Source organism: Triturus cristatus, chromosome 8, assembly GCF_964204655.1.
Source record: "Triturus cristatus chromosome 8, aTriCri1.1, whole genome shotgun sequence".
In the NCBI taxonomy this organism is placed as follows: Eukaryota; Metazoa; Chordata; class Amphibia; order Caudata; family Salamandridae; genus Triturus; species Triturus cristatus.
The window spans coordinates 1,186,722,878-1,186,734,996 of NC_140591.1; the positions used below are offsets into that span (position 1 = coordinate 1,186,722,878).

A 12,119-nucleotide genomic window follows, 5' to 3' on the forward strand; every position below is an offset into this window, starting at 1 on the left:
CTTTGGATAGGTAGCTGACCGGTGGGCCACCACTATTTTCAAAATTCATCTCGAAAGATGTCGCTCATGTGTTCCATAATGAGTGCTTGCCTTAGACGTGCGTGCCATTGTGTCAAGGCTAGTGCCTCTTTCTTCTTCCAGGCTGTGGCTATGGCCTTCTTGGCTGCCCCCAAGCATAGCCACATTATAGCTTGGTCGGCAGATGTTTGGTATTTCAAACAAGGGTCTCGGAGACCTAGTTGCGCAAAATCTGGGTTGTCTGGGATCAGGTACCCCAGAATCTCTTTGATTTGGGCCAGGAATTCCCTCCAAAAGGGCCGGATTGTTGGCCAATCTGACCATATGTGGTGGAAGTCCACACCCTCTCCAGCAGGGGTCTGATGGGTTAGGGAATATCTTTTTTAATTTGGTAGGGTATAGGTACCAGTCACATAGTATCTTCTAGTGTGCTTCTCGATGCCCTTGAGAATGATTGTGTCCCTTAATGTCCCTCCATAGGACCTTCCATTGTATCTCTGTAATATTATGGCCTAGTATGCGTTCCCAAAATTCAGGGTGGCGTGGGCGCTGGGACGGTAGTCTATGTAAAAGCAAAGAGTAGAGAAACGATATTCCCCCTTATACTGTCCCTGACCCTTTTACGAAGTGTTCTAGTGTCGTGAGTTCCCTTGTTGCCCCTTCTCTAATGTTGGGTTGTAGGACCCAGTGGCACAATTGGAGGTAGTGGAAGTATTCTGTGTTTGGGAGGTTGAAGTCCCTTTGGCAGTGCACGAAGGTCAATATATCCCAGTTGTGGAAGATGTCAGCCAGGGTAAGGCATCCCCCCTCTTTCCAGGCATCGAAGGGCCCAGTTTGTAGCGCTGGAGTAAATTCTGGGTTGTGGTGTATTATGGGGGTAAATGGCAAGGGTAACGTTGTCCATTCAGTCTGCTTCAGTACGGTGTCCGATGTTTTAAGAGTCCTCCTAGTGGGTGTGCTTAAATAGGCATTAGGGGTCGGTCCACTTTCTGCTTCCAAAGAACATCCCATTTTACCCTTCCTGTAACCGCCCGATCCACATGAAGCCAGTGTTTATCTTACTCACTTTGGGACCATTCCACCATAACGCGGAGTTGTGCCGCCCTATAGTAAAGGGTTAGGTCTGGCAATGCCATTCCTCCCTCATCAGAAGGCTTCCGTAAGAGGTTGATTGGGAGCCTTGGTCATTTGTTTCACCAGATACATTTCTTAAATAGCGTATGGGCTCCCTGTAGGAAGTCTCTTTCTAGTTTGATGGGTAGGCTCTGGAATAAGTGCAGAAATTTCGGGATGACCACCATCTTAATGGCGTGTATTCTGCCAATCCAGGACAGATATAGTGGTGCCCATCATGTATGATCTGTTTGTAGCTGGCGTAAGAGTTGGGGATAGTTGGCTGCAAATAGTCCCGAGATTTTAGGGGTGAGTTTTATACCCAACATACCCTACCATGTGTTCCGCAAGACAGCGCCGTGTTATCCGTCAGGATGAATGTTGCGCTTTAAAATAAAAAAAAAATAATTCCTTCTTGCCCATTGAAACGGCGTTGTGGCTACCAGGGTACTCATCTCTGCCTCTGGTAGGGTTAGGTTGAGGAGTAAGGATTTGGGGAGGTTAATGCGTAATCTTGCCACCTCTTTGAAGCTTTTCAGCTCCTCCTGAAGTGTTCTGAGAGAGCGTTGCAGTTCTGAAAGTGTTAGTAATATAACGGTGGTGAACAAAGTGATCTTATGCTCGTCTGGACCGAAGTCGACTCCTCTGATCGTCTAGCCGCAAAATTTAGAGGGACTCAAAGGTTCAGTGCTGAGTGTGAAGAGAAGTGGGGATAATGGGCACCCCTGTCTCGTCTCTCTCCCCAGTAGAAAAGGATCTGAACTTATACCGTTGGCTAGGATTCTGGTGCTTGGGGCTGCAAAGTTAGCCTTTATCATATTTATAAAGGTTTTGCAGAAGCCAAATTTCTGAAGTGTTTGAAAGAGAAATGGCCAGTCCACCCTGTCAAACTCCTTTTCGGCGTCTAGGCCTCGCAGGACTGCAGGGAGTTGTTTATTAGTAGTCTTTTCTATTAGGTGTTTTACCCTGCATATGTTGTCGTGTGTCTGTCTGCCCTTGATGAAGCTGTGATGATCCGGGTCTACCAATCCTGGCATCCCGTTGCCGTTGCCAAAATGTTTGAGTATAGCTTAGCATCTAAATTAAGGAGGTCTATGGGGCGATAAGAGCTGCATTGTTTTGGATCTTTCCCTGGTTTGGAATCACTGTAATAAGCGCTTCACGCATGGAGTGTGTAACCTGCTGGGTGTTCCCGATGTGGTTAAAAAGGGTGGTCAGATGGGGAATCAGTTCTGCACTAAAAGTTTTATAAAATTGTGTTGTCAGGTCATCTGCGCCTGGTGATTTGTGTAGTTTTAGCGCCAGACTCACCTCCTCCTCTGTTATGGGTTCACCCAGTTGTTCATTCTGGGTAGGGGTGACCTGTGGGAGAGCTACTGCTTAAAGGTAATCCGCTTGTGCCTGTAGGTTGGATTGGTCAACTGTACATAGTGTGCTGTAAAAGTCCCTAAATATAATGCTTTCCCTGAATCTTCCCGTGACAGGGTCCCTGTTGAGCTTGTATGTCTCCGATGTATTCCTTCCCTCTCTCTTGATACGTAACTGATGAGCTATGTGTGATCCCATCCTGTTGCCCATACGTAACTGATGAGCTATGTGTGATCCCATCCTGTTGCCCTGTGCGTATGATGTCTAAGTCTTAGCAGTATCAGTTCCACTCTATTAGAGTATATTGCCTGTAATTTTCCTTTTAGGGCTGTTACTTTTCTTTGGAATGCTAGCATGGGGTTAGCCTTGTGGGTGTGTTCAAGTGTTTTCAGCTCTCTTTCTCAATTGGTCCTTTCTTCTATCCTCTGTTGAGCGCAGCCATCAGAGTTAAGCATTGGCTCCTCACCACTGCCTTGAATGCATCCCATGTTTTTGCTAAGAACTTGTCTTGTGGGTCATTTAGTTGGAAGATGTCTCTGATGGTTGTTCTAAGTGCGTCCCGTAGTGTTTTTTCCTGGGCTAGTGCATTGGGAAAGAACCATCTTCTAAAGGTCGAGGTGGGGCGTGATCAGTCTCCCTGAATGGAATGTATGATGGAGTCTCTTACAAGTTTATTTAAGGCTTGACTCCTGAACATATAGTCAAGTCTAGAGTAGGTGCAATGGATGTGGGAAACAAATGTGTAGTCTTTATCTTCCGGGTGTGCGTCTCTCCATGTGTCTCTTAGGTCCATTTCCTGGATGGCCTGTTTCAATTGTTTTGGGAAGCTCCCTGTGGGTGATCTATTTGGATGCATGCTAACAGTCCCTGAATGCCAGGTGAGGTTGAAGTCCCCCATCATGATTATGTCTCCCACTGCGACTCCCCCAAGTAGGGATAAGGTATTGGGTATGAACGCTGCCTGATTAATATTAGGTGCATATGCTGATGCAATTGTACACAGTTTCCCTCAAATCTGACCCCTTACTAGGATTACCCTCCCCTCCTTATCCATTTTGTAGTCTTAGGGTTGGAACTTGAGTGAGGAGTGGAATGGGAGAACAACTCCATTGTGTTTTGTGGTGGAAGAAGATTTGTATATGAGTGGGTAAGTCTTGTGTTTTAATCCATCATCCTCCGCTCTCTTGAGATGGGTCTCCTGTAGTGCTACTATATCATAATGTTGGCCTGTGAGGTATTTCCAAATCTTCTGACGCTTGGAGGGAGCATTCATACCTCTAACATTCCATTAGAGTGTGGTGAGTACCATTATGATGGAGTGTACGCGCGTGTGACCTTCCCACTCAAACCCTTCCCATTCAAACCCCTGACTCCCTCTTCCCCTTCCCTCTCTGGTCTCACCCACATCCTCCTGGTGTCTCGAGCCTTCCTCTCCAGGGGTCTGTCACCAAGTTTGTTCCCCCCCTAGCTCCCTGGTCACCCAGGCCTCAAAGTAAAATAACAAACCAAAAGAAAGTAATGGAGGAACAATAAAGGCCAAACTGTATAACATGTTAACAATGGGACAACACGTCCCCAGATCAGTTCACCATCATGGCAATGGTTATACATTGGAGGTGAATTGGACCAATGTCCACTGCTGAAATTCCTTCACATGTTCACGGTGAGAAGATATGATTGTTTCGCCTTGTTAGATCCTGTTGGTGTATCCCTTTGGTGTGCGCCAAGGCACTAGATGTATGTAGAGTTCGAGATTGCTGTATCCAGATTGTGGAGTGTTGTAAGGGCTGAGTTTAATCTAGACTGTATGCTGTCTCGATGGTGTCCGTTATCGGTCCAGTCTCACAGTCCCCTGTAAGGAGCAGCCCTCATCCCAGTGAGGGTCCTATAATATGAGTGTTTTCAGGAAGTTTCTGTTAGTCCTAGTTTCTTCTGTGTTCTGGGAGGTCGATGTGTTTGCCATGAGACTCCATTCCTTGTACCTGGGGGAGAATTTCTGCATTGGTCTCGATTGTCCAGGCTGGTGTAGTCTACCGACATCGGGAGCCCCAGAAGGCCGTGAGCCTCCTTGACATCTGTGATGTGACGTACTTTATTGCAGATTTCAAAATCCAAACCAAAGGTGTAAGTCCATCTGAATCTGATGTTGTCGTCTCTCAGCTTTTTGGTGATGGGCCTGAATTGTTGACAGCGCATTAGTGTCGCAGATGTGATTTCCTGGTACAGGTCACACTTTAATCCCTGGAACTCTGTATTTTTCTTTCCTGGCGGCTTGTAGAATGGCTTCTTTGGTTTTGAATAAGTGTAGTTTTGCCAAAATGTCGCGTGGTCGACGCTTCTGGGGTAAGCCTTCCCACTCTGTGCACCCTTTTCAGCTTATTTTTGATGGCTGTTGTTCCCCGTTTCTCCGCGAAGAGACCGGTTATGAAGGCCTTGAGATCTGGGCCCTCTGCTCCTTCGTCCAGGATCCAGATTCTTATGTTCTTGCGTCTTGACCTGTTTTCCAAGTCTTCATTTTTCAGGAGTACTGCCTGTAGTTGAGTTTGTGGTTCCTTTGTGGTGGATGCTATTTGGTCCATTTGCTGTTCGAGATCTGTAGCCTTGGTCCCCACATCCATCACTCTGACCCCACCGAGTCGACATCTTGTTGTAGTGTGATGAGTCTGCCACTGAAGTCTTCCCTTAATGTTTCCAATGACTTTGTCTGCCTTGAGCTGATTCTGTAGTTCCTGCTTGAATTCCCGGAGCGACATCAGAAGGTCCTCCTTTGTTAGCCCCATGTGTGTCCCCCCTCCTGTGGACGACTGTGGATCTTTGGTACCCATGGGGGTGTAGTACTTGTAGACTCTGTTCTGCTGTTTATTGGGTGGCATGAGGACGCTCCCTATTTCTCCCGCATTACTTTGGCCGCAGAAAGAGTCCGCCAGGGGTTTGGTGTCTGCAACTTCCCCCTGCCATTTCATTATCCCCGGAAGGCCTGACCTTGTTTACCCATGGTACAAGTGGTTGTTTTAGGGCCTTGCGAGAGGGCCTCGAATTGTAACCTGAGGCCTCATCTTGGGTGTCTTTCTTTCTCATTGTTCCTCTGTCCATCTTCGTCTTGGTGTTGAGGTAAGGCCCACTCTTAATAATTGTTGTGATTTTGCGCCTCCGGCGTCTTTACATGCGGTGGTGCCGGTGCTCCTTTGTACCTTAGTTCATTATTTTGTCTATGCTGTTCGCTCCAGTATCAAAATGTTGAGCGGTAAGAGTGTACAGTTTAAGGGTAATCTTGCACTCCTTATCGTCTGTGCTGTGCTGCCTTTCCATAGTGCCAGTACGTTTTACTTGAGTACAGGCTTCTCTCTTCGTACTGTGCGTCTCGAGCGGTCACTATTTTAAGTTAAGGCATCGGGGGATTAGTCAGTGGTGGGCCGGTTAATTGCTCTACCGGTGTTCCCCACTACAAAATCACACTGTCTTCAGGCGTCGCTGCTGTGTTGATGCCCCTCACATTGCTTGGAATCCTTTAGCGGCCCTCCCCGCTGCTCTCCTGTGCTGGCACCTCTGGCTTCGCCCAGCGTGCCCCGCTCTCCTCACTCACTGCATCGCCGGGGCTATCCCTCGATGCTCTGTTTGTCTCTGAGGTGGGAGCAGGGAGGAGCAGCGCCGCACGATATCCCCACCGGAGCCGTGGATTCCTCACTCTGCCGCTCGGGGCTTTCTCTGCCTCGGTCGTGGGCCGTCTCTTCCACAGAGCCTGTCCCCCGCCAGCCTGTCCTTAAACGGCCGCCGTCCGGTTGCAGTTTCTCTGTTCTACTTCTCCAATGAGCTCTGACTCTCTATTCCAGGGTAAGGATCTTCTGTTTCCTTTGCATATATCTCTCGTTTTCTTCTATTGTTCGTGTTTTGGCAGTGGAGCCCTCGTCCATCACGTCCACACGGCCATCTTGGCTGGCCACGCCCCCCTGTAAAACATTTTTAAAGTACTGAGAATATTGTACCCTGCCATGACATTTGCCATGCATATCTCATGAGCATTGAAGTTCACACACACTAAGATTTATTTAAAAAATATTCAGTAGAAACAACATTTCTGGGACATACTTTTCCTTCTTTGACTACCATTCAGCTTCTAGTTTTATGCACATGCAGGCCTATTACTTTGTGGACTCCAATGCTTTTGGGGATCGGCCTCTAAAGTGTCCAACTCCCAATTAGAAAAAAATTGAAGAGGGCACAGTCATTTCTCAATGTGTTAAATGTATGAGAATATTCCCATTTTAAATGTATTGCCAGTTCAAAAAGGCATCTTAAATGTAGATGTAGTAGTGCTAAAGAAATACTCTTATATACTTCTGAATGCCATTGGGGATAGGCCGCCTATGTTTTCAACTTTAGTGCTTCAAAAAATAAATGAGCTATATTTAATATTGACTTAATTAACAAATCTTGTGCATACGGATGTGTAGATTTGTTTGCGGAAAAAATGTTTTGATTAAGGCATTACATTAAAATAACATTTACAATGAACATGAATAGAATAATCACACCAGTAATCCTATTGATACATGGTTTACAAATCAGTTAGCCATCCAACAAGGACACAGCTAAAGGTTTCTTTGTGTCCCGGGCACTTCAAAATCAAAAGCTAATTTTTTTGTGAGGACCACACAAACAACTACTTTGTACCACACTCTTTGGAAACAAATTATTATACAAGCTTTGGAAAAGCCAATATATTATGCCCTTTTTAGGTGCTAATTCAGACCTATTGGCTTTCTCATTGTTTTTGGTGATGCTGAAAAACAGCACAGTTGAGTGCATGCATCTTCTCTTGTGCGTATGATCATGACGCTTTGGTGGCCCAGCATGATTATGTATACGCACTTCACCACACATATGGCATGATGACACTGCAAATTCTTAATTTTTTTACCATTACATGATGGCAGACACCAAACTTGGAGCGGTAATTAAAAAAATGTGTTTAAACATGTGCAAAAGAGCATTTTCTAAAAAGTGTGGCTGCCAAATTGAAACTGCTGGGCACTTCAAAACATTGCAAAAAAACATTTTCTAAACACTTCCATGGGAGGTGCAGGAAAGCAACGAAGGAATGGATGGTGAAGTGATCATGAGGGGTTAAAAAGGCACAAGAGTCGGGACAGCTGGCATGGCTTGTGGGTGGGGGGGGTCGAGCGCTGGGGTCGCGAGGGGGGGTTTGGAGGGGTGTAGCACGTGGGGAAAGGAGGGGGCGAATAAAAAAAAAATAATAAACTTACCTTGAGGCCGGGTCCTGTGTCTTCTCTGCTCTTGCTCTCCTGCCCCCAACAGGAAGCAAATGTAAAAAGAACAATTGATGGACAGAATGCAGAACAATGTCATACATTCACCCCAGTACAGAGATCTGGGCCTAAAGCCATCGTTTTTTTGCTCATCATGCCATTCCAGTTTGGACCCAGCCATATGCAAATCAGTCTTGACAAATGGGAACTGTCCAGCCCGAACTGCCAGGCCAGGTCCTCCTTGGACTGGAGACAAGCATCCTAGGACCGGTTTCGGGCTTTCAGCCCTCATCAGCCAGGATAGCTTGACTCCAATGGCACGGAGAGCACAGGGTCAAGACTGATTTGCATATGGGCAGGTCTAAACCGGGTGGCATAGTGAGCAAAAGAATGATGGATTCAACCCAGATCTCTTGACTGGGGTGAATGTTTTGATTTGTTCTGCATTCCGTCCATCAATTGTGTGTCTTTTGCATTCTTGCCCTAAGTGCGCCAGGTATGCCCAGATGTGAGTCCTGGGCTCACTGTGCCACTAGAATCAAGCTATCCTGGTTGAAGAGGGGTGAAACCCCGAAACCGGTCCCAGGCTGCTTGTTTCCGGTCCAGGGAGGACCTGGCTTGGCAGTTTGGGCTGGACTGTTCCCATGAGGCACAGGGTCAAGACTCATTTGGATATGGCCAGGTCCAAACTGGGGTGGCATGGTGAGCAAAAGAATGATGGATTTAACCCAGATCTCTTGACTGGGGGTGAATGCTTCGATTTGTTCTGCATTCCGTCCATTAATTGTGTGTCTTTGGCGATTTTGACTGGGGGTGAATGTTTTGATTTGTCCTGCATTCCGTCCATCAATTGTGTGTCTTTTGCTTTCTTGCCCCAACAGGAAGCAGGTAGCCAGTATCCCTCCCCTAAGCCCATCACAATGCTGCAATGCAGCATTGTGATTGGTCTGAGCGCTGTGACCCGGCGCTCAGCCAGGGGCTGAAGGGGTGGGCATGTTCTCCATGCAGGCTGTATTGCAGCCTGCATGGAGAACAGAGCAGTGCCCACAACTGTTTTGGGTGGCCCGAGAGGGCCGACCAAACAGTCCTTGCACACTTAAGTGTGGGTAAACCACTCCAAGCCCCCCCCCCCACCTGCGCCCAGATCAGAGGAGCGCCACCGGCCGGCAACGCAGACGGACACGAACCATAAACTGATAATAACTAAAGTTATTATCATTTTATGTTTCAAAGGTTGGCTCTGCTGTGAAGCAGTGGGGCGACACTCTTCCGCCATAGCGGCGGAGCCGCCACTGATGAGAGTAAAGGAGAAACTTGAGGCAGAGTTCAAAATAAAAAAGACAAGCAGGTAGGGTTGGGGAAAAGCAACGGACAAGCTGGGGAGGAGGATGGAGCAACTCAGAGTGCATGGGGCAGATATTTGAAGGAGAAGCAGATCACATAGGATGCAACAAGAAAACATGTACTCCCATTGTTTGCCAAAAAACAGTAGTCGCTGAATGTGAGCAGTCAATGGATACATGTCATTTATCAAAAGCATGGTAAAGAAATTATGGTCCAAGGGACGGACAAGCACAAGAGGAAAGGCCATAGAATAAGAAGTATTCAAATAAGATTGATTAGAAGGCTAACCAATAGTAATAGGCTGCACTTGGTTTTCTAATCTATAAACCAGCCTCTTACTGTACCATTAAAGTATTCTAATCCGTGGGAAATAATTCGTTTTTGAAAAGATAGTACCAAGAAATTTGTAGCGCTGAGTGCCATGGTAAACAAACCCAAAAATATGGTATTGAAGTCACTGCATACAAACAAAAAATTCTGTCAAACCTGGTTCATGAAAGACTCACAAAGGCAGTTGCTCAGTGGCGTAACAAAACTTGAGGAGGCCCCCGGGTACATGCAGCCCCCCCCACACTCCAGAACTAGTCTGAAGCTCTCAGGCCAGGGTTCTGCCTATGCCACGGGGGCCCCTGGAGCTCGAGGGTCCCCCACACCACGGGGGTGGGGTGAAGGATTTTGTTATGCCACTGCAGCTGCTTTTTTAATTGAAATAGAAAATCAGTGTTATAGATATTAAACATCAAGGCATTATTTTCTAAGTAAAAAGTAAGAAACACAGTCAAATCTTCAGTATTCATGACAAGGCCTGGCTTTGATTCATCAGTGATGCTTGCGTCTTTGACTCCCAACAGATCCCAGTGCTCATCAATCTGAGCCTTGACGCCGACGTAAACCTGCCAGTGAAACCACTGATCTTCGCCTTAGCGATGGGAGCATGTCTTGGAGGTGAGCAGAACGATTCTACGTGACAGTCCAGAATTATTTATGATGCTGACTAAAAAGAAAGCATGTCTGGTTCTCCTAACCTTTATTATTTTGATGCATTTGTTTTTCTTTATCAGAGTGTACTTTCTTGCTGAGGGGGTTGCCTTCCTCTTAAGATAGGCATGGCGGGCACATTGTTTTATGTTGTATATGTGTATTTATTTTTGTTTTAATATGGTAGTGCAAAGCATTGTCACATTACACTCTTCAAAGAATAACCGAAATGTATTTTTAAAAAAAAGACAACATTGATCACTTGTGTTGGAACAGGAAGTCTTCTGCATGTCTCTGGAGAGTGTGCTTCCCCTGCCTTCAGGCAGACCTCCAGGAAAGTCGCTAAAAAGTTACTCTTTTTTCTAGATCTATACCTCAGTGTGCACGACAATCATGCATGTCCACTGACGGTCTGTTTACATGGATTGAGACCCTAGAGCTTGGCCCTGAAGTCGAGGGGGGAATGATTAGTGCACCCCTCTATTTCACAGAGAGTGGCTACTGCCCTCTTTACCCAGGCTGTGGGAGACCGACAGTGGTGACAGCAATACATCTATAGCCTGATATCCCAGTATTCTAGGAGGGGTGGGTTACTAGTCACCCTCCTGATCAAATCTGTGCAGTCTCCTTTGCCTGAGTTCCTTTTACCTTTGTCTACCTGGAATGTGTGTTTGTGAGCCAGCGGGTATATTGGGAAAGGATGGTGAGCTGAGCCACTGTGTGTAATGTGAGCTCTCCTGCTGGACATTCCAGTTCTCCAGGCCCCTCTCTATTCCTTGGAGAAGCCTCGTGGGCTGGGAGTAGACATCTGCTCTTATCTGTGTTTAGCTGCACTAACTCTGTTAGGGACGCTCCCCCCCCCCCTTTTCTGTTGAGTGATAGTCAACGACTCCTGGTCTTGAGTTAAATAAAATTCCTCTCTTGGGAATAGCCAGGGCTAGCATGGAGAGTCTGTGCGGAGAAAGACAGTAAGTTATCCTGTGCATGCTTTGGACATGTAGTGAACACGTCACAATTGTGCCTCCCGGTTGGAGAGGCACTCATGCTTCAAAAGTCGCAGGTCCCCCTGATTTGGTCATCCTATCAATCAGAGGTTATAAAAGTCTGGTCTTAGCAGTCAGTGTATGTTTAGGACTGGCCTACGATTCTATCAAGAAAGCCAGCCAGGGCCCGTGGTGTGAAGGCAAGATAAGAAGCTTTCTCACCACATCTGGAACTTGAGGAAGTTTTCTCTATGACTGATGAATTATGTTGAAAAGGAATTTGCCAGATTGATAAGGAGCAAGGGCATCGGTCAGAGAACCAGCTGTTCGTGTGAGACTTATGGAGCAGCCGCTTGGGAACGCAAGGAAATTTTAGACAGCTGCTCAAGATAAGGAAACTTGCAGCACGTCAACGGAGTCAGAGGTAGACAGGAAGCTTGATCCCAGTCCTTGAGGTGAGATCACTTTGCCCAGACCCCTCCCCTGTGCTGGGGGAGCCTGCATGGGCCTCCCATTTACAATCTGTAGCTGGTAAAGATTGTCCCATGATACAGGGCCCTACCATCCTTTTTGTGGCCCCTTGCGGTATCAGGGTGTACTGGCACTTTGGCCAGCCACTACACCCCTACAGCAAGCCAGTGGCTCCTGGATTAGTGGGACTCCAACAGACTGGGCCAAGACATCGGGCACCTGTGATCAGAGCTGTGTCCTCACGCAGGATGGGAGGGCATTTCTGTTTCTTTGGGTGGGAGGGGTTAAGGGCTGATCAAGAACATTTGACTTCACATCAAATGATGAAACTATATAATTTCAACACAAGTATTGGTATCATGGCTCTAGAGAATGAGAGCAACCCTGTGCAACTTGGTCTGTAATATTCAGTTTTAATTGTGTGTCTATATGTTAACTATCTTTTTATAGTGCTTAGCGTCTAGGAGCTATATTACTGTGTGGGGTCGTAACTGTGGCTCAGTGGTTTGTAGAGACATCTCATTTTCTCTGTTTATCCTAGTGTTATGTGTAGTATAATTATCGTGTGTGTACTAAA

The 12,119-nt window shown here is 46.7% G+C and overlaps 1 protein-coding gene across 2 annotated transcripts in view; it reads left to right on the forward strand.

Moving 5' to 3' along the window:
• Positions 1-12,119, forward strand: part of OCA2 (OCA2 melanosomal transmembrane protein) — a 1,032,003-nt gene that overhangs the window by 871,302 nt on the left and 148,582 nt on the right. For both annotated transcript variants that reach the window (XM_085622873.1, XM_085622872.1), the window contains one exon: positions 9,962-10,055. In XM_085622873.1, coding sequence (XP_085478999.1) covers positions 9,962-10,055 — 94 coding nt within the window. The remainder of the gene's footprint in view (positions 1-9,961; positions 10,056-12,119) is intronic.